The 27665-nt window shown below is 33.8% G+C and overlaps 1 protein-coding gene across 1 annotated transcript in view; it reads left to right on the top strand.

Moving 5' to 3' along the window:
• The window catches only part of LOC127712756 (uncharacterized), a 63387-nt gene that overhangs the window by 10334 nt on the left and 25388 nt on the right, over positions 1-27665 (top strand). The window contains exons 6-12 of the mRNA XM_052219369.1: positions 2436-2605; positions 10790-10952; positions 11391-11554; positions 14689-14857; positions 15401-15573; positions 24599-24770; positions 24997-25163. Of these exons, the coding sequence (XP_052075329.1) occupies positions 2436-2605; positions 10790-10952; positions 11391-11554; positions 14689-14857; positions 15401-15573; positions 24599-24770; positions 24997-25163 (1178 nt within the window). The remainder of the gene's footprint in view (positions 1-2435; positions 2606-10789; positions 10953-11390; positions 11555-14688; positions 14858-15400; positions 15574-24598; positions 24771-24996; positions 25164-27665) is intronic.

Here is a 27665-nt window from a genome sequence, read left to right as displayed (position 1 = left end):
CCCTATAATTTTTTTCCCAACAGTCTGTTTGTCAACGCTAAAAAACTCGAAAAGTATCTTTTAACTATATTTTGCCAAGCAATATTCACAGAATGCTTGTTTATATTAATATGCTATTTCAAGTTGATTCGTGTGTCAAATTTGCAAGAAAACAATATTTGTGCTAGGATTTCAGTGCAAAGTGAATAATAGGTATACTATGGTATATGATATTGACTCCTGGTGTTACCCATGAATGTTTATAAAAAGAAGGGATGGAATTAAAAACTTAGATTTTGTTAAAAAATGAAAAAGGTTGAAAAATCACTTTTTGTGTAAGGACATAAAAAAAGGTATAGTGTGTATTCTTTTTAGCTCACCTGGCCCGAAGGGCCAAGTGAGCTTTTCTCATCACTTGGCGTCCGTTGTCCGTCGGCGTCGTCGTCGTCTTTAGCTTTTTACAAAAATCTTCTCCTCTGAAACCACTGGGCAAAATTTAACCAAACTTGGCCACAATCATCATTAGGGTATCTAGTTTAAAAAATGTGTCCGATGACCCTGCCAACCAACCAAGATGGCTGCCGTGGCTAAAAATAGAACATAGGGGTAAAATGTAGATTTTGGCTTATATCTCTGAAACAAAGCATTTAGAGTAAATCTGACATAGAGTAAAACTGATTATCAGGTCAAGATCTATCTGCCCTGAAATTTTCAGACAAATCTGACAACCTGTTGTTGGGTTGCTGCCCCTGAATTGGTAATTTTAAGGAAATTTTGCAGTTTTTGGTTATTATCTTGAATATTATTATAGATAGAGATAAACTGTTAACAGCAATAATGTTCAGCAAAGTCAGATCTACAAATAAGTTGTCATGACCAAAATTGTCAGTCGTCCCCTTTAGGAGTTATTGCCCTTAATAGTCAATTTTTAACAATTTTTTGTAAATTTTTGTAATCTTTTACAAAAATCTTCTTCTCTGAAACTACTAAGACAAACTTAACCATACTTGGCTATAATCATTATTAGGGTATCTAGTTTAAAAAATTTGTCCGATGACCCCGCATTCCAACCATCATGACCGACTTGGTTAAAAATAGAACATAGGGGTAAAATGCAGTTTTTGGTTTATATCTCTGAAACTAAAGCATTTAGAGCAAATCTGACAGGTGGCAAAAATGTTCATCAGATTTAGATTTATCTGCCCTGAAATTTTCAGACGAATCCGACAACCCGTTGTTGAGTTGCTGCCCCTGAGTTAGTAATTTTACAAAAATTTTGCAGGTTTTTGTTATTATCTTAGATATCATTATAATATCTAATATCCAATACTATTAATTATGATTTTAACCTTATTTTACATGATTTCCAAAGCATCCGTAAATACAGGTGAACGACACAGGCTCTTGAGAGCCTCTAGTTTAAATCCTGATGACAAATATTAATTTTTGAGAAATTAGAAAAAAATGATGGTAAAAACTCGACGTAGGCAACAGGTGCATTTCGTTTTACACTTGACGTCCTTCCGACGTACGATCTCTCCCATTTTCGTTTCCACACTCTAACTTAAGTTTGCCTCATGGAAATTTTAAGAAACTCAAAAACAAAAACTACCAGACAGATTTTGAATTTAGGAAGTGATTCATTTACTGTTCTAAAGCTTTGCCGGTTTATAACTTGGAAAATTGCTCTTTTTTTCGTTTCTGCATTCTTACTTAAGTTTGTCTAATAAAAATTTTAAGAAACTCATACACAAGGCTAAGAACCACAACATAAAGACAGAATTCGAATTTGGACTGTGAGTCATTTACAGTTCTAGAACTATGCCCCTTTGTTTACTTGGAATTTTTTTGTTTTTGTTTTTGCACTCTAACTTCAGTTCTTTTCACCCAAACTTTATGAAACTCGTACACAATGCTAAGAACCACAACATATAGATAGAGTATGATTTTGACTGTTGAGTCATTTACAGTTCTGATTAATGGCCTTGTTAACTTAGAAAATTGCAAAGCTTGAGCGTCTGCATTTGTGTCATCAGGCAAATTCTACTTCTATTCAAAAATAGGATTTATTGAGAAACTTCTTTCTATGCTGGGATTGCAACAAGAATGTCTTTACAGGTTTGAGTCTCTATTTGACATTTATTCCTTGTGTCAACAAATTTCTGTCTGCTTTTATTTTTGAAATGGCTGCCTAAATACACGAAATCTTGTCCCTTGTTCTTGAATTGCTTTTGTTTGCTTTAGTTTTGCTTATTAGTGTTTGTGTCTCAAACCACAAAAATTGGAGGCAGGTCATTTCTGACATATACATTTCCTAGTCACATATTAACCCAAGTTGACGGTTGGGGTTATATAAATATTGTGTAAAAACATTTTTAAATTTTATTTCAACAGTACACCTTTTTTTCGCTTTAAACTGATTTGCTCAATTGTAAAAGTATTGGATTTATTATCAGATCTTTACCATCTACAAACTGTATCTCTGCAAAATGCAACTTAACATCAGTGGATCTCAAAAACGAAAAGAAGTTGAAAGACACTATTAAAAAGCAAATTTCAGAGGGAAGACTAGGAAAGACCTTGACAACAACTTGTTCTCCAACTGGATTTTCTTTCAAAGACGTCAGTAAGTAATTAATTGGTTTATAATTGAATAGAGATACATTTAAAGGTTGGATCCTTGAAATTGCTTTAGAACTATTTAGATGGATAGAAGTTATTGCTTGCTTCTTTGGTACAAAATATTTGCATGTATTCTATTTCAGAACACACAGAAATAAACTACCATTTGAACCATACGTAGACTAAACAGTTTCTGCAAATATATCTGCTAGTTTATCCTAAACTCCTTGTCTATGACTTCCATAATATAAACAAACTTCTTCATGGCTTGAAGCTGTGCATCTATTTTTAGCTCACCTGGCCCGAAGGGCCAAGTGAGCTTTTCTCATCACTTGGCGTCTGTTGTTGTCGTCGTTAACTTTTTACACTTTGAACTTCTTCTGGAGAACCACTGAATGGAATGAAACCAAACATGGCATGAATGTTCCTTATGAGGTGCTGACTAAGTGTTGTTACTTTGAAGCCGATCCATAATCCAAGATGGCCGCCAGCGGGGGACTTAGTTTAACATAGGACCCTATGGGAAATACATACAAATGTCTTCTTTTAGAGAACCACTGAATGGAATGAAACCAAACATGGCATGAATGTTCCTTATGAGGTGCGGACCAAGTGTTGTTACTTTGAAGCCGATCCATAATCCAAGATGGCCGCCAGCGGGGGACTTAGTTTAACATAGGACCCTATGGGAAATACATACAAATGTCTTCTTTTAAAGAACCACTGAATGGAATGAAACCAAACATGGCATGAATGTTCCTTATGAAGTGCTGACCAAGTGTTGTTACTTTGAAGCTGATCCATCATCCAAGATGGCCGCCAGCGGGGGACTTAGTTTAACATAGGACCCTATGGGAAATACATACAAATGTCTTCTTTTAAAGAACCACTGAATGGAATGAAACTAAACATGGCATGAATGTTCCTTTTGAGGTGCTGACCAAGTGTTGTTACTTTGAAGCTGATCCATCATCCAAGATGGCCGCCAGCGGGGGACTTCCTTTAACATAAGACCGTATTGGAAATACATACAAATGCTTCTTCTAGAGATGCACTGAATGGAATGAAACCAAACATGGCATAAATGTTTCTTATGAGGTGCTGATGAAGTGTTGCTACTTTGTTGCTGATTTACTGTTCAAGATGGCCACCAGGATTTTTTATTAAATTACAGGGCCAATATTAAACCAAATTTGGCCTCACTCATTATTAGGGTATCTGTTATGATTTTAATCTATTTTGACATGATTTCAAAAACCTAAGTAGAATCAGGTGAGCGACACAGGCTCTTGAGAGCCTCTAGTTTTTATACGACCGCAAAAAAATTTTTGTGGTCGTATATTGGTATGACGTTGGCGTCGTCGTCGTCGTCGTCGTCGTCGTCCGGCGTCGTCGTCCGAATACACATTAGTTTTCGCACTCTAACTTTAGTTTAAGTGAATGGATCTCATTGAAATTTTACCATAAGGTTCAATACCACAAAAGGAAGGTGGGGATTGATTTTGGGGGTTATGGTACTAACAGTTAAGGAATTAGGGGCCAAAAGGGGCCAAAAATAAGCATTTTTGTAACTTCCAGACATAACTTGTGTGTAAGTGTATGGATCTCTCTGACATTGTACCACAAGGTTCCATATCACAAAGGGAATGCTGGGATTGATTTTGGGGGTAATTGTCTCCAAATTTTAGGAATTAGGGGCCAAAAAGGGGCAAAAAACAAGCATTTTTCTAGTTTCATGACAATAACTTGTTTGTAAGTGTATGGATCTTTATGAAATTGTACTACAAGGTTCCATATCACAAAGGGAATACTGGGATTGATTTTTGGGGTAATTTCCTCCAAATATTAGGAATTAGGGGCCAAAAAGGGGCAAAAAACAAGCATTTTTCTAGTTTCATGACAATAACTTGTTTGTAAGTGTATGGATCTTTATGAAATTGTACTACAAGGTTCCATATCACAAAGGGAAGGCTGGGATTGATTTTGGGGGTTTTCCCTCAAAATTTTAGTAATTAGGGGCCATAAAAGGGCAAAAAAAACATGCATTTTTCTAGTTTCAGGACAATAACTTGTGTGTAAGTGTATGGATCTTTATGAAATTGTACTGCAAGGTTCCATATCACAAAGGGAAAGCTGGAATTGAGTTTGGGGGTAATTGCCCTAAATGTTTAGGAATTTGGGGCCAAAAAACAAGCATTTTTCTAGTTTCCAGACAATAACTTGTGTTCAAGTGTATGAATCTCTCTGAAATTGTACTGCAAGGTACCATACCACAAAGGGAAAGCTGGGATTGAGTTTGGGGGCGATGAATCATAAGGGGGTTCAAAAAATTGGGGGGGGGATTTTTTTTTTCCTTTTTTTTCTTTAACATTTTCCATTTTAAATTGGTTATTTCTGATTTATATATAAAAGCAAATAATAATGATATGGTTTGAATAGGCATACATGTGAACCTCCCGACGGGAGTACAATAATCCCGTTTTCAGGGGTCTCCTCCCCCCCTCCCGTTGAAAAAATCCCGTGTATGAAATTTTTCATGAATGAAAAATTTCTGCCCAACATAACATCTCAGGCATCTGGTGTAACTGATATTACCTGAAGTTATATTTTACCTGTAAATCAATTAACATGCATAATTATATGGCTTCACTTGTCAGCTTGGGTGTCAAACATACTGGTAAGCAACGATTTTTACCTCAGGCTAACTGCCGTTGTGTAACAAAAACTGTGTATTTATTGGGTTACTTCCCTTGATTTATCCTGTTTTAAGTTACTTTCCTTTTAATAATGAAAATTTTTAAAAGAATATAAATAAAATATAAATTGAACAAATAATCATAAAAGGATGGTTATTAAATGATTTTAAATGTCTTAGGACAAATAAAAAAATAATAATTTGAAAATTATTTGAGGATTCTATACTTCCTTTTAAGGCTTAAATTGAAATTTATATAATAACTATGACCCTAACTTTACAGATAGAATGAATTTCTGAGTTTGCAAATAAAAACTATTTGCAAGAGAAAAAAAAAAATAAATAAAAACTATTTGCAGACAGCTAAACAAATGTTCTGGTTGCAATGATTGTTTTATAGAATATGAAGTAAAAAATTTAAAGAACATACTGGAAAAAAACAATGTTAGATTGAACATGTAGAAGATAAAGATGGAGAAACTTTATAAGTACAAGGGTACTATAAACATAATAAATTGGTTGGAAAGTTGAAGAAAACACACTTTAAAAGACCATTTTTACAGCACACGGTTACATTTACAACAAAATTAATGTCGATTAAAAACCTCCTGATCTGAGTCCTAATCTCCTGACCAAAATTTCCCAATCTCCTGATCTGAGTTTCACAGTCCATCACATGTATGAATAGGTAAATTGAAAATTTTTAAGTTCTTAGACCACTTTCATTCTGTGTCAGAAACCTATGCTGTGTCAAATATTTAATTACAATCCAAATTCAGTGCTGTATCAAGCTTGAATGTTGTGTCCATACTTGCCCCAACTGTTCAGGGTTCGACCTCTGCGGTCGTATCAAGCTGCGCCCCAGCGGAGCATTTTATTTTTAATCGCAGTGATATTTAGGGTTTAGCATACCAAACATAGATTGAGTCATTTCTGCTTATGTTACGGCAATGGACAAATACTATCATAGACAGACAGAAATAATTACAGCAAAAATGATCAGCAATTCACAATCTATAAAAAGTTGAATCTCACAGGAGTACTGGTAATTGCTCTAAGAGTCGAAGAACAATACATGTTTTATGTTATAGTTTTTTGCAAGATTGCTATAAACAGCTTGATCATAACTGAACTCTTATTGAAATTAAAAAGGAGAAATTCACTAAACTATTATACTTGGTTAGAAATCCATCAAAACAGGACAACTAGGTAGTTATTATAAAGCATGTAAAATCTCATTAAAAGCATTTCCATTTTTAAAGGTCTTGGATTTTGAAAGAGGGGCGAAAGATACCTAATGGACATTCAAACTCATAAATCAAAAACAACTGACAACACCATGGCCAAAAAGAAAAAGACAAAACAGACAAATAATCGTACACAAATCACAAAAAAAAGGACTAATCAACACTAACCCCACCAAAAACTGGTAAAGGTAAGCAGATCCTGCTCCACATGTGGCACCATCGTGTTGCTCGTGTCAATACAAATCAGGTAATTAGTCTAAAACGGTATGTCACATTCATGAAAAGGGAACTGGATTGTAGTTACGACATAAGGAACATATCCGCTATCATCTGTTAAACGGATATTCAATAACGGTCAACCAACTTGTGATGGCGTCTGTAAAATTTATGAACGGATGATTTCAACGTCATCATTTGGAACTCTTGGTTGAATAGCTTCCTTGTGAGCAGCAACCCTCTATCAGGTAAATCATGATAGGAAAAACAAACCCGAGAATAATGTATCAATTGGGAGATATATACTCTGTATGCAGGCACTGTTGGAATGTTGCTACATAGAAATGGAAAGTTCACAATTGGGAAGCTGAAATTATCTCTTTTGTCATAAAGTTTCGTTTACATCCGAATCTCAATGTCAATTTCGAGATGTAAGTCAAGATATGAGACAGACTTTACTGTTTCTGTTGTATCATGTATCTCTAGTTCGATGGGATAGATGCGTTCAACATAGTCAACAAATTATTTAGTGAGAGAACAACATCTATATAGCGAAATTTAAAGTTTAAGGATACTGCTTACTTCTTTTCTTTCTTCTTAAGAAGTTCCTGTATGAAGTCAACTTCATAATAATAATAGAACACGTTGGTTCCAATGGGAATGCTGATAGTTTGTTGAAAAACACCTCCTCCAAACCAACAAATATGTTGTCAATCAAGAAATCACACATTTTGATTATGTCCGTTTCAGAGAATTTTTTGTTTGAATCAGAATGATTTATCCCTTCCTAAGACAAGATACTTGTATCTACGTTGACCATTCTGTTTTATGAAACAAGCAATACCAACTCTTTCAATCTGTCTTTTAGTTTGGAATAGGGAATACTTGTGTAAAGTGTAGAAAAGTCAAATGTTTTTATACTATTGCAAGATGAAAGAGTCTTAGCTTTTATGTACCCTTATGAATATCAATTATATGGTCATTTTTAAAAATATCCTGTTACAAAACTTTGAATTTTTCGAAAAACTAAGGATTTTCTTATCCCAGGAATAGATTACCTTAGCCAAATCTGGCACAACTTTTTGGAATTTTAGGTCCTCAATGCTCTTCAACTTTGTACTTGTTTGGCTTTATAACTATTTTGATCTGAGCGTCACTGATGAGTCTTCTGTAGACGAAACGCACGTCTGGCGTATTAAATTATGATCCTGGTACCTTTGATAACTATTTACACCACTGGGTCCATGCCACTGCTGGTGGACGTTTCGTCCCCAAGGGTATCACCAGCCCAGTAGCCAGCACTTCGGTGTTGACATGAATATCAATTATATGGTCATTTTTATAAATATCCTGTTACAAAACTTTGAATTTTTCGAAAAACTAAGGATTTTCTTATCCCAGGAATAGATTACCTTAGCCGTATTTGGCACAACTTTTTGGAATTTTAGGTCCTCAATGCTCTTCAACTTTGTACTTGTTTGGCTTTATAACTATTTTGATCTGAGCATCACTGATGAGTCTTGTGTAGACGAAACGCGCGTCTGGCGTATTAAATTATGATCCTGGTACCTTTGATAACCAATTAAAAATCTTTGGAATTTTTTAGTATCCACATCTGATTCATGCCACCTCTAGAATATGCAGTTTCACAATAACTTTGAAGCCAAAAATTTAATATTTTGCAATTTAAAACACAAATTTACATGAACAATGAATAGTTGTGTTTATATTTTACTTAATGAATTATATTACTATCTATCAAGCAATAGTGATGTTGTTTAACGAGCCTTTCTATTTAAATTGAATCTCTGTACACTTATTTATCCTTTGAAAAAAGAAATTCTTAAGGTTATCAATTTAACACTGTATAAGATCTTTTTGAAAAACTTTATCCTTACTTACATTGTTTTTTTCAAAGAAATAATATTAAAGGTTATCAATTTAACACTGTCATAACTGTAGTAAGATATCAGTTCTTACATTGATTTTGTTTTTAAGTTAAAACATTATGTGTTGTTATAAAGTTATGAACTCTTCTGGTGCTACTTTCAGTTTATTTTACTTTTGGCATTGCACAAGGTAATGTTTTTCTCCAACTGTTTATGATTTATTTAGACTAAATCTGTTGGATGTGTATAGATTGATATTTTAGTCTTATGATGCATTGTTTTAATACTTATTAGGCAAAATTTGCTTTGAATTAGCTTTCTGTAACTGCCAGTACTGTTAGATGTGTATTGTGTTTTTTATATGTCAATTATCCACAGGACGTATTATAGTACTGTGTATACCCTTGAGTGTCTACATTTTTCATCCATCTGTCCATCTGTGTATACGTTCACATGATGTACAAAAACAGAATGATTTTATCATAAGTCACGAAACTGGTATGGTACATTGGAATGTGTGGAAGCTCCCTTTTGGTTGAAACTTTGTCATTCCAAAGTTAACATTATCCATTAGATTTAAAAGGATACAGGTACTTAAAGGAGCGAATTAATAAATTTTTCTGAAATTGTTCATATAACTAGAGCATACAGAACTGCCCAGGAATTTGAATTCGTTATTTTTATACTTTCTCAGGTGTGACAAAAAATATATAATTTCGGGAAAAAAAAATTTACTGATTCAGAAACGGACACAGAAACTGATTTTTATACGACCGCAAAAATTTTTTGGGGTTCGTATAATGCTATGATGTCGATGTCGTCGTTGTCCGAAGACACATATGGTTTCCAGACGATAACTTTAGTTTAAGTGAATGGATCTCTATGAAATTTAAACACAAGGTTTATAACCACAAAAGGAAGGTTGGGATTGATTTTAGGGGTTATGGTCCGAACAGTTTAGGAATTAGGGGCCAAAAAGGGGCCCAAATAAGCATTTTTCTAGTTTCCAGACAATAACTTGTGGAACGTTGTATGGATCTCTCTGAAATTATACCACAAGTTTCCATACCACAAAGGGATGGTTAGGATTGGCTTTTGGTGGTTATGGCTCAAACCGTTTAGGAATTAAGGGCAAAACAGGGGGAAAAAAAATTGGGGGGGGACAGTTTTTTCTCAAGATTTCAGAAATTAAAAAGAAAATTTCTTCAAATATTTGTTTTTGCAAAAAAAAGGGGGTAAATTTTTTTTTGGGGGGGGGGGGGGGGGGGGGGGTCAATTCGCAAGAGCATAGTGTATTGCACAAAAGCAAAAAAAAAGGGGGTAAAATTTTTTTTTTTTGGGGGGGGGGGGGGGTCAATTCGCAACAGCATAGTGTTTTGCACAAAAGCCAAAAAAATTGAATATAAATTCAAATCATATAACCAATTTTAAGTTCTTTGACTACAGTTATTCTGTGTCAGAAACCTATAATGTGTCAAATATTTAATTACAATCCAAATTCAGACGTGTATCAAGCGCGAATATTGTGTCCATTTTTGCCCCAACTATTCAGGGTTGGACCTCTGCGGTTGTATCCAGCTGGGCTTGGTGAAGCAATTTATTTTATCAGAAATCCTTTCCTGCAATTTTTTTAAGAAATATATGCTATTGGCATTGAAATTTTCAATTTATTGTCCCCTGCATAGAAATATTGGGTGTCCAACCATCCTTCCTTCCCTCCTTCCATGAGTCTGACCGCCTTGTCTTGGTAGCGCTATCACATGTACAATTCTTGCCAGATTGTTATGAAACTCATATCATATGTTTATATCAACAATGTCTTTCACGAGTTCACAAATCAGTGCCGATCAATATTTTTTAAAATGTAATGCCCCTTGGAAACATTATTTATGTGGATAATTGCATTGTTATGTGTACAATTCTTAACATAATTTTATGAAGCTTAAATCATAGGTTTATAACAGCAATGTTAGTGAATTCGAACTTACCGACAGATTCCAAATTGAGGATCATATTCATTTACTATTGGAATAGGTACTGGTTCATGTTGAGCAAAGGTATCATTATTCTAATCCAGGAAAATCACATTGTTTGAAAATAGCCTCATATGTGTATTTAATTATAGAATGATTATATTTCAGTTGTTTTTGAATCAGAAATTAAAGTGGATAAACAATTTTCAAAAAATCTAACAAACGGCGATCATCCCGATTATAAAGTATTTGTAGACAGAGTGCAGCCCATAATTAAAGGACTGTATGACAGTTCAATTGGTGAACAGGATGTGGAAATTGTCAGATGTCGGTAAGTGGACGTTATAAAACTGGAAATAGATGATATGTTTGCTGAAATAATGTTAGTTCACCAGGTCAAAGGATTTGAAGTCCATTGTTTTAAAAATCTCTAAAATAAATCAGCATCTACAAAGTTGTCAGTTTTGCACTGGTGGTTAGATTAAGGTATAGAGGACTCTTTTAAGTTTAATGGATGATGCCATTTTTTTTACTAAGGAACTATACATGAAAGCTGGGACCAATATATAAAGTGAATAAGAATATTTGCCAACTTTATTACCCCGCAAAATTTAACTATATATTTTATACATGCTATACATTTGTATATATAATTAGAACCTGTTTGGTTTTTTAAGTTCAGACTTCAAAGAGGGGTTTGTAATAAGTGATACACACAAAAGTGAGAGCGACAGAATGATTTTATTTGTACTGAATTAATTTGTTTTAGAGATGAAAAACCAGATACAATGTTTGTTGTGTTTCATTTGATTTCTCATGGAAATAATGATGAAGAAGAATTAAGAAAGGTTGTAAGAAGGGAGATTAGAACTGGATTACTATCTTTGAATCATGAAATCACAGCTGATGGATTTAAATTTGAATCAAACAAATGTAAGTAGATTTATAAACAATGCAATACCAGTTCCTGCAAATATGCAGATATTTAAACTGCCTTGATATTTTTGTCACTCTTATTGTCAGTTGTTGAATATTATTCATAAATGTCTTGTTGTTCAACACAAGAAACGTCTATTAATTTCTACATTGTCCTGGAATGATAAACTAAGGTAGTAAAATATTTGATAAAAACCCTTGAAGTTTCACCTTTGGTTTCATTCAGGTGGTATGGGAGTATAAATTTAGATTATAGAATTTTTTGTACTTTGCAAAAACGTAGTATATATTGTGATATACTGTGGATTCATTAATATTCGTTGGATACTAATTTTCGTGGATTTCGTGGGTACAGGGGAACCACGAATTTAAATGTTCAACGAATTACAAATTTTCTTTAGGAATGTATGCAGACTTTGCCAAAACCACGATTTTAAATATCCACGAATATGCAAGTTTTCCTCAATCCACGAAAATTGGTACCCACGAAAATAAATGAATCCACAGTAAAATATATAATAAAAATGATAGGTCACCATGCATTTTCTCGAGCTATAGGTTGTGACAAAATGACACATTTTGTATGGATTATACAGGAAAAAACATCATTATGTGATAAGAAGCTGAAGGCAACAGATGGGTCCCCAACACAGCGAGAAAATCCCACACCCAGAGGCGGGCTTCAGCTGCCCCCGAAACAAACATGTGTAATAGTTCAGTGATAATGGACGTCATACTAAACTCCAAAACATATAAATAACCCAAAATAAAAAATCATACAAGACTACCAAAGGTCAGAGGCTCCTGACTTGGGACAGGTGCAAAATTGTGGCGGGTTAAACATGTTTTGTGAGGTCTCAACCCTCCCATTTGCCTCTAGGCAATGTAGAAAAAAACAAACACATAGCAATCTTTTCGTTTTGAAAATGACAGTTTTTTTACAACAGTTTCCAGATCTTTAAGGGGTTTCGCAACTTTTTTTACACTTCAGGACTCATCAATTTCTTGCACACTGCCATCAGTACTCATTAACTCTGACACCAGCCTTTTTTGTAGCTGTGGATATGATGTGCTCAATTCTTTTAGTCCAAGGTTTGGGATGGTCAGGAAGAATTTGCCTTACACTTTGACTTCTCTTTCTGATTTCTCTAGATATTGTATCTACATCTGTACTTTAGCTTCTCATCAGGACATTTTTCTGTTTGTTTGCAACTGTTTGGCTTGTTATTTTCTTCTTCTCTTCTATTGCCACTCTCTATGTTTTGTTTTTTCATTTTCTCATCTGTGTTTTTGTCTTCAGGTCTAAGTCTTTTAAATTTAATTTTACTTTGTTTTTTTTTCTTTGTTCTTTCTTTCTTATATTCGTCTAGTTTGTCCTTTACATGGAGCTTTTTTCAGTGTTTTTCTCAATTTTCTGCTCCTTAAAGCTGAATATAATGTGTCAGAAAAATCAATTTAGATATGATTTGAAGTGTGTAAGTTTCACAAGTTAAAAAAAAATAACATTCAAATGACAAATGTAGATCTTTGTAAACCAGCAAAGATTACAAATTAAAAAAATCATGAGTGTTTTATTCTAGTTTCTGTATTTTTTTGTTTTCTATCTTGTATGTCAGGAGTGCAACAAAAACATGTGAAATTGTATGGTTTTTTTTATTTGATGTATCTTTTGTATTAAAAGATTTATGAATCAATTTGTTTTCCTCAGTGAATTTGAAATAGGGTTAATTTTGATATGGAGAATTTGTTTAATCAAAACTTGTTCCATCAACTTTGAATGATTTGATAAAAACAAATAGCCAAAAACATTAAAAAAAAAAAAAGAAGTCCAAGTGGAAATTAATAATCTATGCATCAAAAGTAATGTCTGGATCTCTGCAATCAATTGGGGTGAAAATATATAAATATTTGATAATGTTTGGATAAAATCATATTTAAAAAATGTATAATTGATTTAAATTTTGTTTGTTTGTTTATGTCAATAAAGTTTCAGAATTTTTTTATTTCTTTATGCTTTTTTATATAAAAAAAAGAAGATGTGGTATGATTGTCAATGAGACAACTCTCCACAAGAGACCAAATTACACAGAAATTAACAGCTATAGGTCACCGTACAGCCTTCAACAATGAGCAAAGTCATTACCGCAAAGTCAGCTATAAAAGGCCTCGAAATCACAAATGTAGACAATTCAAACAAGAAAACTAACGGTATTTATTGTTAAAAAAATGAACGAAAAACAAATATTTTACGCAGTAACAAATGACAACCACTGAATTACAGGCTCCTGACTTGGGATAGGCACATACTTACAGAATGTGGCGGGGTTCAACATGTAAACGGGATCCCATCCCTCCCCTAAACCTGGCACAGTAGTGTAACAGTACAATATAAAAACGAACTATAAAAATCAGTTTAAAAAGGCTTAACTCATCAGATGAATACAAAAAGAAATACATATAACAAAAACACATGGATGTGACCGGGTACTTGTACATCCAACAACAAAATGACATTAAATACAGATCTGTGAGTAATTGCAGTTACTGACAGCTAGTTCAAAGCCAAAAACAACTAATATAAAAAATCATGCATCTAAGAATAAATTATCAATCAGTACATGTCCTTTTGGAAGTAAATTCACTCAAACAATGTTGAAATTAAGTCTTTTTTTTTAATTTGGAGCATTTATTTGACTTTGCCCATAAACATATGAAACTGAATTACACGTATATAACACTTTTAGCTCGAAATATTATATGAGGGATTGGCATTAAATGATTTTTTTTTTTCAAACTGTATATAGAAAAAATAATCAGTAAAACAAAAGCAACAAAATAGTGAATTTTTGTCATGAATTCTATTTTAGTCTTCAATGTGTCCATTGTTAAAGATGCATATACCTTTGTGAGTGACACAGACTCTTTCGAGCCTTTAGTTTGTGTATTTCATCTTCCAACTTGTCTTTTATGGATAAAAACCTTAAGCATTATATTTCATAACATGTAGGAAGAAATACACTGCCCATACTAGGGACTATAAGACAATGACAATAAGTTGGCAATAATCCTGTTCGAGAACCAGTTTTATCTGTAGCATTCCAAGCAGTTAAATATTTATTCTTTTATTTTAGGTATGTTCAATGTTAAAGTGAAACTAGCAGAAAAATACCCTGGTTATAAATACTTAGCTAATCCTACCAGTGATGCTTTTAAATCTTTCAAAGAGAAGGTTCAACAAGAGATCCTTAGATTATATGATCCAGTATGTGGTGTTCAGGAAATTGACATTTACAAATATAAGTAAGAGATAAATGAATCTTTTCAATCTTTTCAATTGGTAAAGTTTTTAAATATACTGTGTTTTATGTTAAATCATTGTAACTTATGTACAAAAAGAGATGTATCGATATATGTCCATGAGACAGCAACCCATCAGCACTAAACAATCCACTTAAGATATCCTGTGAGTTGGTCAGCTGTTAAACTGACATAAGACCGAAGTGTTTTTTTTTCTGAAAAGAATGTTGTTTCTTTCATGTACCTTTTGTTTTTACTTCAATAAATATGAGAAAGATGTTGGGTTGAGTACTCAGATGACTAGGAACATTGTCAGTTGTTATATTAAGTTCTGCATGTTTCTAGGTGTTATTTGTCTTTTAAAGAATTTATGTTTATGGGAGACCTGTGTTTGTCTTTGTTAAATCTTGTCTACATCTTTGTTTTTCAGATTTGCTGGGCATTCTTTTCTGAAAATTTCTTAATTTTTAAAATTCATATTTAAAATTTTTTACAAAAGATGATTCATACTGCAAAGAAGAATTTCTTTATTTTTTTTTTATTCAGGATTGAGTCTTCTGGAGCAGACCATTTCCTTATCTTCAAGTTAATATCCAGAGATTGTTCTGATGAAAATTCATTAAAAGAACCTATTGAAACCCAAATTCAGACTGGTCTGTTGGGTTCCAGTCTTAAAGTTTGTACAAGTGATCTGGTATTTCAAAAACTCGCAGAAAAAGGTAATTTAAGAAATATACAAAATTTACACGAGATTAAGTAATATTAAGTTTTTTATGGCCCCGCAGCAAAGTTGTTGAGGCCATATAGTTTTACCCTTCCGTCATTCAGCCACACACTATTATATGTATTTTTTTCTAAATGCCTTCAGATATTGGGCTGATTTTTGGTATGTGAGTAAACCATGATGAGTTACAGATCAAGTTAAAGTTTTGTTCCGCTCTGCTATTTGTGCCAAAATTACGGGCTTTGGACTTTGATAAATTGTTGAAAATCACAGTTATACAAATTTTTTTGTAAACGCTGTCATATATTGGGCTAATTTTTGGTAGGTTAGTAAACCATGATGTGTTACAGATCGAGCTTAAGTTTCGTTCCGCTATGCTAATTTTTACCAAAATGACGGGTTTTGAAATTTGACAATTGTTGAAAATCCAAGTTATACGAACTTTTTATATACTGTAAATTCAGAAATTATTGCGTGCATTTATAATTGCGATTTTGTCATTTTAGACTAAAATGCGATTTTAATTTTTGCGGTATTGAGAAAAATCCTGTTTAATTCATATAAATAATTTCAAAATGCGAGTTTAAATTATTGCGATTATAACCCTGTCCCATTTTTCGCAATAATGAAAACATCGCAATAATTTCTGAATTTACAGTACGCCTTCAGATTTTGCTCAGATTTTTTATATATGTGTCTACCATGATGAGTTACAGCTGATCAAGTTTATGTTTCGTTTGTCTTTGCTGATTTTCATGTCGTTTCAACACATCTTGTTAATTCTGCAGTACATCCACTTCCTGTTTGCTGATAGTTTGAAATTTAACTTCTCCCTTTTCATCAAACTATTATTGGTCTTGAGAGCTGGATACTATCCATGCATGTTTGTGTCCACATGTGTTGTTGAAATTGCAGATTTTTCAACTTTGTAAGACAGGGCTAGTCGTGTCTTTCCGACACATCTTTTTTCTTCTGAGATAATAAACTTTAAGTAAGCATCATTGTATGGTAAATTTCTTGCAAAGTCAAAGGTAGAAAGGGCTCTTTCAATTGTTGTTGTGTCATTATGGTCCAGCCACTAAGTGGTAGGGGCCATATAATGTTACCCTTATCTGTCATTCATTTAACCTTAACAAACAGTTATACAGTTTGGATATCACTTTGTCAAAAGGACTGTTCAAGCTAGCTATTGTCACTTGGCATCTGCCATATATTAACTTACAATATTTCAATTCCTTTGAAACTGCAAGCTCTTTTCAAACAAAAATCTCTTACAAAGCATGTACCTGACTTTTCCCTCAGAATTTGGAATGCTTCATGTTTCCCAAGCTTTCTGTGAAGTATTTTGTTGTCTTTTGTTAGTCTTTTCATCATTATTCATAAGCCTATGGGTTTGTATGTTTTTCTTCAATTTTTTATGCCCTGCCGTAGTGAAGGGGGCATTAAGTTTTACCCTTGCCCGTTTGTACGTCCGTCCATACGTCCCGAGATTGGTTTCCGTTCTCTAACTTTAATTTGCCTCAGCCAAATGTTAAGATATTTATACATAATGCCTACTGCAACAAAAGACAAATTGAGTTTGAATTTGGTAGGGGTAAATTTTACCTTTCTAGAGTATTGCCCCTTTACAAATGAAAATTGCTGAATTATTCGTTAGCATTTTCTAACTTGAGTTTCCCTGAACCAAATGTAATGAAACTTATACACAGTGCCGTGTACCACAGATCAAGTACGAATTTGGGTAGCGTCACTTTTACCGTTCTTGAGTTATATCCCTTGATAACGTTTTAAGCAAGCGGGGGCATCATATGTGTCTCATGGACACATTCACAATTTTTTCTAGCCCCTTGAAATGTTTTCCCTTTTTTTTCGTCAATTCCAAATGAAATGACAAAAAATTAGTCACTAAAGACAAATCCTTTTTACTAGTTTTTTGTCGAGCCTGCGACTTTTGTCGCAGAAAGTGGACATAGGGATAGTGATGCGGCGGTGGCGGCGTTAGCTAAATTCTTAAAAGCTTTATATTTTAGAAGGTGGAAGGTCTGGATGCTTCATACTTTGTATATGGATGCCTCATGTTACGAAGTTTCTGTCAGTCACATGTCCAATGTCCTTGACCTCATTTTCATGGTTCAGTGACTACTTGAAAAAAAAGTTAAGATTTTTTGTAATGTTAAATTCTCTCTTATTATAAGTTATAGGATAAATATATTTGGTATGTGAGTACCTTGCAAGGTCCTCATGCCCGTCAGACAGTTTTCACTTGACCTCGACCTCATTTCATGGATCAGTGAACAAGGTTAAGTTTTGGTGGTCAAGTCCATATCTCAGATACTATAAGCAATAGGTCTAGTATATTCGGTGTATGGAAGGACTGTAAGGTGTACATGTCCAACTGGCAGGTGTCATCTGACCTTGACCTCATTTTCATGGTTCAGTGGTTATAGTTAAGTTTTTGTGTTTTGGTCTGTTTTTCTTATACTGTATGCAATAGGTCTACTATATTTGGTGTATGGAATGATTGTAAGGTGTACATGTCTAGCTGGCAGTTGTCATCTGACCTTGACCTCATTTTCATGGTTCAGTGGTCAAAGTTAAGTTTTTGAGTTTTGGTCTTTTTTTCTAATACTATATGCAATAGTTCAACTATATTTGGTGTATGGAAATATTTTATAATCTATTTGTCAGTCACGCAGGTTTTTTTTTACCTTGACCTCATTTTCAAGGTTCATTGCTCAGTGTTAAGTTTTTGTGTTTTGGTCTGTTTTTCTTAAACTATAAGCAATAGGTCAACTATATTTGTTGTATTGAAGAATTGTTAGCTGTACATGCCTGCCTAGCATGGTTCATCTGACCTTGACCTCATTTTCATGGTTCATTGGTCAATGTTTAGTTTTATTTGGTTAATGTTAAGTTTATGTGACAGTTGTAATAAAGCTTTATATTTAGGACTATCAACATAATATCAATGATTAGTAAAGAAGGTGAGACATTTCAGCGTGTGCACTCTTGTTTTTTTATTAATTCAGCTTTGAAACTACTAGATGAATGCTTATAAACATATTTAAGGAATGATAATAAGCCAACTATTTACAAAGAATGTAATGTTTTGCTAATTCCATTTAAGAACATCTTTTAAATAACCAACGGGTCGTTAAATAACCAGGGAATTTGGAAAATGACCCGTTTTCACCTGGATTCCTGAGTGTTTATACTGATTTCATAAGTGATTTTAAGTAAAATACTGGCAAATTTGTTATTAAGTTAAACTTTCTGTGTTAACTGTCAAATTAAGTGACCCATCAAGTGCATTGCTTCGCTTGATAGCTTTGGTGTCAAACACACTGTTAATTAAAACTAATGACCTTAGCTGACAGTCATAACTAATTTGTTTATTTCAAACTTGTTTGACAAAAATTATGAATTACTCCCCTTTTTTGCTACCTTTCACGTTATAATCCTTTAATGTTAATGTATGATGTTCTTTTGGAAAAATTGAATGCTAATACATAACAGAATATTTCTTTCTTTTCTATTATTTTTCTACCTTAGAAGAAATAAAAAGTTGATATTTTGAAAATTGTTTTTTTTTCATCTACTTCCTTTGAAATAATTTTTTTATTATATTCTAAAATCAACTACCGCTATGGAATAATAAATAAAGTTTGAATTTTGGTGGCGTCACTTTAACCGGTCTAGAGTTATGCCCCTTTACAATTGGACAAATTGCTAAATTGCTAAATTTTTCGTTTCCGTTCTCTAACTTTAGTTTGCCTCAACCAAATGGTATGAAACTTATACACAAAATACAGATCAAGTTTGCATTTTGGGGGCATCACTTTAACCGTTCTAGAGTTATGCTCCTTTACAATTGGAAAAATTGCTAAATTTTTCGTTTCTGTTCTCTTATTTTAGTTTGCCTCAACCAAAAGCTATGAAACTTATACACCATGCTTATTACCACAAAATACAGATCAAGTTTGAATTTTTGGGGTGTCACTTTTTTATTGTTCTAGAGTTATGCCCTTTACAAATGGAAAAATTGATGAATATTTCGTTTCCATTCTTTAACTTTAGTTTGCCTCAACCAAATTCTATGAAACTTATACAAAATGCTTATTACAACAAAATAGAGATCAATTATGAATTTTGGTGGTGTTGCTTTAACCGTTCTAGAGTTAAACCCCTTTACAAATGGAAATATTGCTGAATTATTCGTTTCCGTTCTCTTACTTAAGTTGCCTCAACCAAATGTTATGAGACTTATAGACAATTGTTATTACCACAAAACTCAGATCAAGTATAAATTTGGATAGCTTCACTTTTACCGTTCTTCAGTTCTGTCCCTTTATAACTTTATATGATGTGCAAGCGGGGGCATCATCTGTGTCCCATGGACACATTCCCCATTTATTTGGACATGTTATACCTCTTTGTGTTCCTGTACCACCTTTGTATGTATTTATGATAATAGTTAATACCTACGACACATACCATTACTGGGGCTATCAAACGACTTTCTCCACCTGATTTTTGCTACTTTTCACATTTTTCCGATTTTGAACTCTTCGAAAGGCATTCAGGTTGTTGTACTATCATAAAAACACATCTGGGTAGAGTGTATTGACCATTAACTGCATGGTTGAAATCATCCTTGTTGTCAACACAGATCAGCTGGGGCAGTTCTAAAAAAGGACGGAGGGTCATAATCAATATTTAAATTTCCCTTCCTCGAAACAAATTTGGACTTCAGAGGAAGGGAAATATATCATTCTTATGATTTCTCTATACACTATTATCTGACTGGGTATTAACTTCATGACAGCAATCATGATGAGGCAGAGCATCTCTTCAAACAACATTGGAAATCACATCTTTGTTCCTATTTAGCTAATCTGATCAGAACATAAAAGAAAAGAATATATATAGGGGCATTATCTACGAGAAGTAAAAAAAAACAAGAAATATGATTTGTTTTTGGTGAATCATTAATGAAAGTGGTACTATGAATTGTCGCTTCATTTTTTTTATCGCCAGTGACAAAAATCGTGGAAGGTGATACAAAGGTATTGATTTTCTGGTGATGGCGATTTGGTCGTCGTAGACGTCAACAATTATTATTGAAGTTTTCTGCTTAAGTTAGTTCGATAGGAACTACTTGTGATAGATCAATGACATTTTCTATAAAGTTGCACTACTATCAGTATACATTCAAACCTGAGTAAAGCGGACCCTGAATAAACCGGATTTCTGTCCATATCGGCCGAAAATTAAAGTCCCATTTTTATACGACCGCAAAAATTAAAAATTTTTTGGTCGTATATTGGTATGACGTTGGCGTCGTCGTCGTCCGGCGTCGTCGTCGTCGTCGTCTGGCGTCGTCCGGCGTCGTCCGAAGACACATTGGTTTTCGCACTCTAACTTTAGTTTAAGTGAATGGATCTCCATGAAATTTTACCATAAGGTTCAATACCACGAAAGGAAGGTTGGGATTGATTTTGGGGGTTATGGTACCAACAGTTAAGGAATTAGGGGCCAAAAAGGGGCCAAAAATAAGCATTTTTGTAACTTCCAGACAATAACTTGTGTGTAAGTGTATGGATCTCTCTGACATTGTACCACAAGGTTCCATATCACAAAGGAAAGGCTGTAATTGATTTTGGGGGTAATTGCCTCAAAATTTTAGGAATTAGGGGCCAAAAAAGGGGCAAAAAACAAGCATTTTTCTAGTTTCATGACAATAACTTGTGTGTAAGTGTTTGGATATATCTGAAATTGTACTACAAGGTTCCATATCACAAAGGGAAAGCTGGAATTGAGTTTGGGGGTAATTGCCCGAAACATTTAGGAATTGGGGGCCAAAAAGGGGCCAAAAATAAGCATTTTTCTAGTTTCCAGACAATAACTTGTGTTCAAGTGTATGGATCTCTCTGAAATTGTACTGCAAGGTACCATACCACAAAGGGAAGGCTGGGATTGAGTTTGGGGGTGATGAATCATAAGGGGGTTCAAAAAATTTGGGGGGGGATTTTTTTTTTTTCTTTTTTTTTCTTTTTTTCCTTTTTTTTTTCTTTTAAAATTTTCCATTTTAAGTTGGTTATTTCTGATTAATATTTAAAAGCAAATAATAATGATATGGTAGGAGATACACACCAAACAGGATGTGTAAATTATTATCTAATAAGTATTGTGCAATAGCAAGAAATTTTCAATTGCACAGTATTGCACAATAGCAAGAAATCTTCAATTGCACAGTATTGCGCAATAGCAAGAAATCTTCAATTGCACAGTATTGCGCAATAGCAAGAAATATCCAATAGCACAATATTGCGCAATAGCAAGAAATTGTCAATTGCACAGTATTGCGCAATAGCAAGAAATATTCAATTGCACAGTATTGTGCAAAAGAAGATACTTCGTATAAATTGCTTATTTCTTGATCAATTTCAATGGGGTTTTATTCTTGAATTCTTGGGGTTCTTTAATATGCTGAATCTAACCGTGTATTAAGTTTTAGGATTTTGGGCCCCGTTTTTAAATTGGTCCACATTGAGGTCCAAAGGGTCCAAAATTTAACTTTGTTTGATTTCATCAAAAATTGAATTATTGGGGTTCTTTGATATGCTGAGTCTAACCGTGTATTTAGATTCTTAATTTTTGGTTCCGTTTTCAAATTGGTCTACATTAAGGTCCAAAGGGTCCAAAATTAAACTTAGTTTGATTTTACCAAAAATTGAAATTTTAGGGTTCTTTGATATGCTGAATGTAAACATGTATTTAGATTTTTGATTATGGGCCCAGTTTTCAAGTTGGTCCAAATCGGGGTCCAAAATTAAACTTTGTTTGATTTCAACAAAAATTGAATATATGGGGTTCTTTGATATGCTGAATCTAACCATGTATTTAGATTTTTGATTTTTGGGCCCTGTTATCAACTTTGTCCACATTGAGGTCAAAAGAGTCCAAAATTAAACTTTGTTTGATTTCATCAAAAATTGAATTATTGGGGTTCTTTGATATGCCGAATCTAACCGTGTATTTAGATTCTTAATTTTTGGTTCCGTTTTCAAATTGGTCTACATTAAGGTCCAAAGGGTCCAAAATTAAACTTAGTTTGATTTTAACAAAAATTGAATTTTTAGGGTTCTTTGATATGCTGAATCTAAACATGTATTTAGATTTTTGATTATGGGCCCAGTTTTCAAGTTGGTCCAAATCGGGGTCCAAAATTAAACTTTGTTTGATTTCATCAAAAATTGAATTCTTGGGGTTCTTTGATATGCTGAATCTAACCATGTATTTAGATTTTGGATATTGGACCATAATAGGTGAATGTCCAATTTAAAATTTTTAAGTTCTTAGACCACATTCATTCTGTGTCAGAAACCTATGCTGTGTCAAATATTTAATCACAATCCAAATTCAGAGCTGTATCAAGCTTGAATGTTGTGTCCATACTTGCCCCAACTGTTCAGGGTTCGACCTCTGCGGTCGTATCAAGCTGCGCCCTGCGGAGCATTTTATTTCCCCTTCAAATTCTTTGTTAAAATATCCTTTGTAAACCGGACCCTGTGTATTCCGAATTTTGATCTAATGATGCAGTCCCAATACTCTTAATTACATCAATTATTACCTGTCAAACCGGTTTGTCTAATAAATTTCAAATAATAACAGTATTGATCGATATGCAATCAAAACATATTTGTTTATACAAGATGGCTTTTCAGGATAATCAATTAGCCAGGTGTTAGACCGTGAACTAACACATGGTACATTAGTGATCTGTTCTAGTGAAACACTATAAAAGTGTCAATTAATCTTAAAGACAAGTCGAATATATCTCGGATAGAACTTACGTTGTAACTTGAATATTTTTTTTTCAAATCACAGAGTAAGAAATTTTCATCATTTTTTTCGAACTCCTGGTTCCCTGTTGTGAACCCCCTCAACCTTGATAATGAAGAACACCCAGATGACTACAATCCATGGGTATCACAGATTTTACGACAAAGTTTCGATCGTGATGAAATTTTGCTTGATAAGTTTAGGGATTTCAATTGGCTGTACCAACGTCAGAAATGAAAGATGGAAGTAAAAAAAAACTCTTGTGTCACAATTCAAACAACGCGAGGATTCTGATGCAAATGAAAACAATGAACACAAAAATGAAAGTGAAACTGTCAAATCGGAGATTGATGCTACCGAGGTCGATTTGTCATATGAGGATATGTAGACAATTTTTTTTTCTAATTAGAGGAAAAACTAGTTCTTTAAATTTTTACAGCCAATGAATAAGAAAATCCAAAACAACGATCATGCGAATTTATTACGTCATTACGTTTTATTTTTATCAGCTTATTATTTACAATCAGACAGAAATTGGACATGCAATATATCGATTGTCAAAATTCATTAACTTCCGGTCAAAACGGAAACCTGAACAAACCGGCTCACTGTCCATACCGGTCCTTTTTCATAGTCCTGTAGCCGGCCAGTTTATACAGGTGTTACTGTATATCCGTTTGATGACTATTTTGACTCCAAGTCCCTGTAAATCATGGTCTAGTGAATTTCAATTAATTACCAATTTTCAATGTTAAGTTTTCTGCTTAGTTTAGTTTGATAGGAACTTAACTTACAAAAGACAACGATTTTTTCTATCAATTACATTACTGTCTGTACCTCTCAGTTTGTTGACAATTTAGGGGCCCTGTCCACTAGTTCAAGGTCCAGCGACTGAATTAATTAGCAATGATGCTGTCCATCATATTGTCTTTATAGCAAAATACAAACCAAATAAAAAGCTATGTTAAACAATTCAAAAGAGAAAAAACATGCAGAGCTGATTTATGCTTAAACAATAAGGAAATAAAAATATGGCATGCAGTAATCAACGACAACCACTGAATTGGTTTACTTGTGGTGTTACCTTCTACTTTTGACATTGCCCAAGCCTCACTTTGTTCATATTCACTGCCTTGCTCTTTGACACATATATTTTATCCTTATCTTAATTTTAGTTGTTTACCAAGTCTCCTTGAATGTGAAAAGACAATTTACAGAAGAATTAAAGAAGAAGCACAGTGCAGAGTTCATGGCCTTTTCCAAGTTTGTCCAGACAGTCCTGAATACACACTATGAACATGATGAAAAAGTTCCTGGAAAGCAAGAAGTTAATGTGGTTGAATGTCAGTGAGTAAATAAAACATTTTCTGTACTAAAAGCAATTCATTGAAAATTTGTGATAAACTTGTTCATGGTCACTCACTTGGTTTACTTCATTGACTTTCAGGTTAGGTTTAACATTTGAATTCTGTCCTTTAAGAATATGGTACCTACATTCTGTGTTTGCATGCTGAAGAGTTTATCAGTATTCTCAAAAATAGATTGCTGGATTACCATATGATTATGTTTTCAGACAAGGACCATCTGTGAACTCAACAGATGTAATACTAGAGATCATTTCTCATGGTTGTACAGATGAAGTGGTGGTACGTCAGCCTTTCAAAGATCTCATAGCAGTTGGGAAACTGGAGTTGACATTGAAAACAAGTGCTACAGATTTTACCTTTAAAACTGTGAGAGGTAGGTTTAAGTATAATAGAATTCAAAAGAGCAAGTATGCATTGAACCTGATGACCAGTTGCTATTTCTGTCAAGAAGTTCTTAATTTCCTATTAAACTATTATGATATAAGTTAACACAGTGCAGATCATTATTTCAAAAGAAGAATATTACATTTGAACGACTCACACTACTTCAGAATCATATGGAGAAATGACATCTTTGTTGCCCCTGACACTTAAGATAGAAATACTTCTTCATATGGAACCTACAATGAGTGTTTCCTGCAATATTGCTAATATACTCTTTATATCCTCTTATGTATTTCGTGTTTGGGGGTATACTGTTTTACCTCTGTCTGTCCTTCCGTCAGTCCATCCGTCCGTCCCTTGAATATTTTCGTCGCATTTTTCTCAGGAACTACTTGACAAGGATTTTTGAAATTTGGTTTCAGGGTTAATATAAGTAAGTTACACCGTGTGATGCGTTATCAGATTCATAACTCAACAACTTCCTGTTTACCGAACACTTGTATTATTTTACACATGATAGCCAAGTTGAAAATTTTCGTCACATTTTCCTCAGGAACTACTTGACAAGGATTTCTGAAATTTGGTTTCAGGGTTTATATAAGTAAGTTACACCGTGTGATGCGTTATCAGATTCATCACTCAACAACTTCCTGTTTACCGAACACTTGTATTATTTTACACATGATAGCCAAGTTGAAAATTTTCGTCACATTTTTCTCAGGAACTACTTGACAAGGATTTCTGAAATTTGGTTTCAGGGTTTTTTATAAGTCAGCTATAATGTGTGATGCATTTTCAGATTCATCACTCAACAACTTCCTGTTTACCGAAATATTTCGGCGGGGGTATCATCAGTTTTACTTGTTTATTCTAAATATATTAACATTGCTTTATGCCTTTTTAATGACACATTATGACATTTGTAAATGGCTTTATTTTTAAACAACCTCAAAATTTTCAGGTTTGTATAATGTTATGGTTTTGTCATTGTCCTTGTCGTCAACGTTTTTCGAAGACATTTGGTTTCCAGACAAGCATCTTCCATAGCCAAGGGTTACGATCTGGTCCCCTTCTCTCCACCCTTTGGCGGATTAAGATAGAATTTCGGAGACACAAGGTATTAATTTGCATTGGTCACAGTTGTAACTGACTGCATCCAATCAAAAAGCACATTTAAGATGATCACGTGTAAAAGTAGAAAATGTAAATAAACAATTGCCATGTGATGATTGTGCAACAAGTCTTTACCCCCTAAATGTGGAACGATATTTGGTGACAATTTAAGAGTTCTTGTTTAACTAATTGAACTACCTGGGTATGTTTCTCGCGCAAATGTTGGGATGTCAACATATATTATAAGTTCCTGTTTTGTGAAAATTTTATACACTAGACACAACCATTTTGCACCTCTACACTGGAAAGAGTTCAAGTGCTGCCTTTGGTCAAGAAGGATGATGTTGGAATGGGCTCGACTTTTATCTGCCGGTAAATAGCGCAGCATTGTAATCACAAATGTTGGCTTAATCTGCTATGGTTGGAGAGAAGGGGACTGGATCATCATCCTTGGCTAGTGAAGATGCTAGACAATAACTTGAGTATAAGTGTATGAATCTCTATGAAATTGTATCATAAGGTTCAATACCACAAAAGGAATGTTTGGATTTTTTTTTGGAGTTATTGTCCTAACCATGCTAACTGTTTATGAATTAGGGGCCAAAAAGGGGCCAAAACATGCATTTTTTTTGGTTTCAGGACAACAACTTGTGTATAACTGTATCGATCTCTATGGATATTTACCATAATATTCCTTACCTCAAAATGAAGGTTGGACCAAACAGTTAAGGAATTAGGGGCCAAAAAACTAGGATTTTCTGGTTTAAGGACAATAACTTGAGTATTAGTCTGGATCTTTGTGAAATTGTACCACAAGGTTTCATACCAAAAAATGGAAGGATGGGATTGATTCTGGGGGTGGGTATGGCCCTAAAAGTTTATGAAGAAAGGGCCAAAAACAATATTTTTCTAATACTTTTTTTAAATTGCTTATTTCTTTACCAATTTCAATGGGGTTTAATTCAAAGTCTGTAATTCTAGGGGTTCTTTAATATGCTGAATATATCCGTGTATTTTGATTTTTTATTTTGGGCCCCATTTTTGAATTGGTACACATTGAGGTCCAGAGGGTCCAAAATTAAACTTAATTATATTAGTCCCCTACCAACAAAGTCGAAGGGGACTTTAGGTTTGCACTCCGTCCGTCTGTCTGTCTGTCTGTCTGTCCATCCGTCAGTCAGGCAAATCAGTTTTTCACACTTTTTTTCTTCATGCTTGAAGATATTGATTTGAAATTTGGTGTATAGTTTTATCAGGACATGTTACAGATCAAGTTCGAATTTTGTTCCGGTCTGATGATTTTGTGCAGAGTTATGGTCCTTGGATGTAGAAAATTCACTTAAATAATCAGTTTTCCGCACTTTTTTTTGTCATGCTT

This window comes from Mytilus californianus, unplaced genomic scaffold (genome assembly GCF_021869535.1).
Source record: "Mytilus californianus isolate M0D057914Y unplaced genomic scaffold, xbMytCali1.0.p SCAF_8, whole genome shotgun sequence".
Classification (NCBI taxonomy): domain Eukaryota; kingdom Metazoa; phylum Mollusca; class Bivalvia; order Mytilida; family Mytilidae; genus Mytilus; species Mytilus californianus.
Note: the sequence above shows the minus strand (reverse complement) of the source record. Positions and strands in the feature narration are given on the sequence as shown.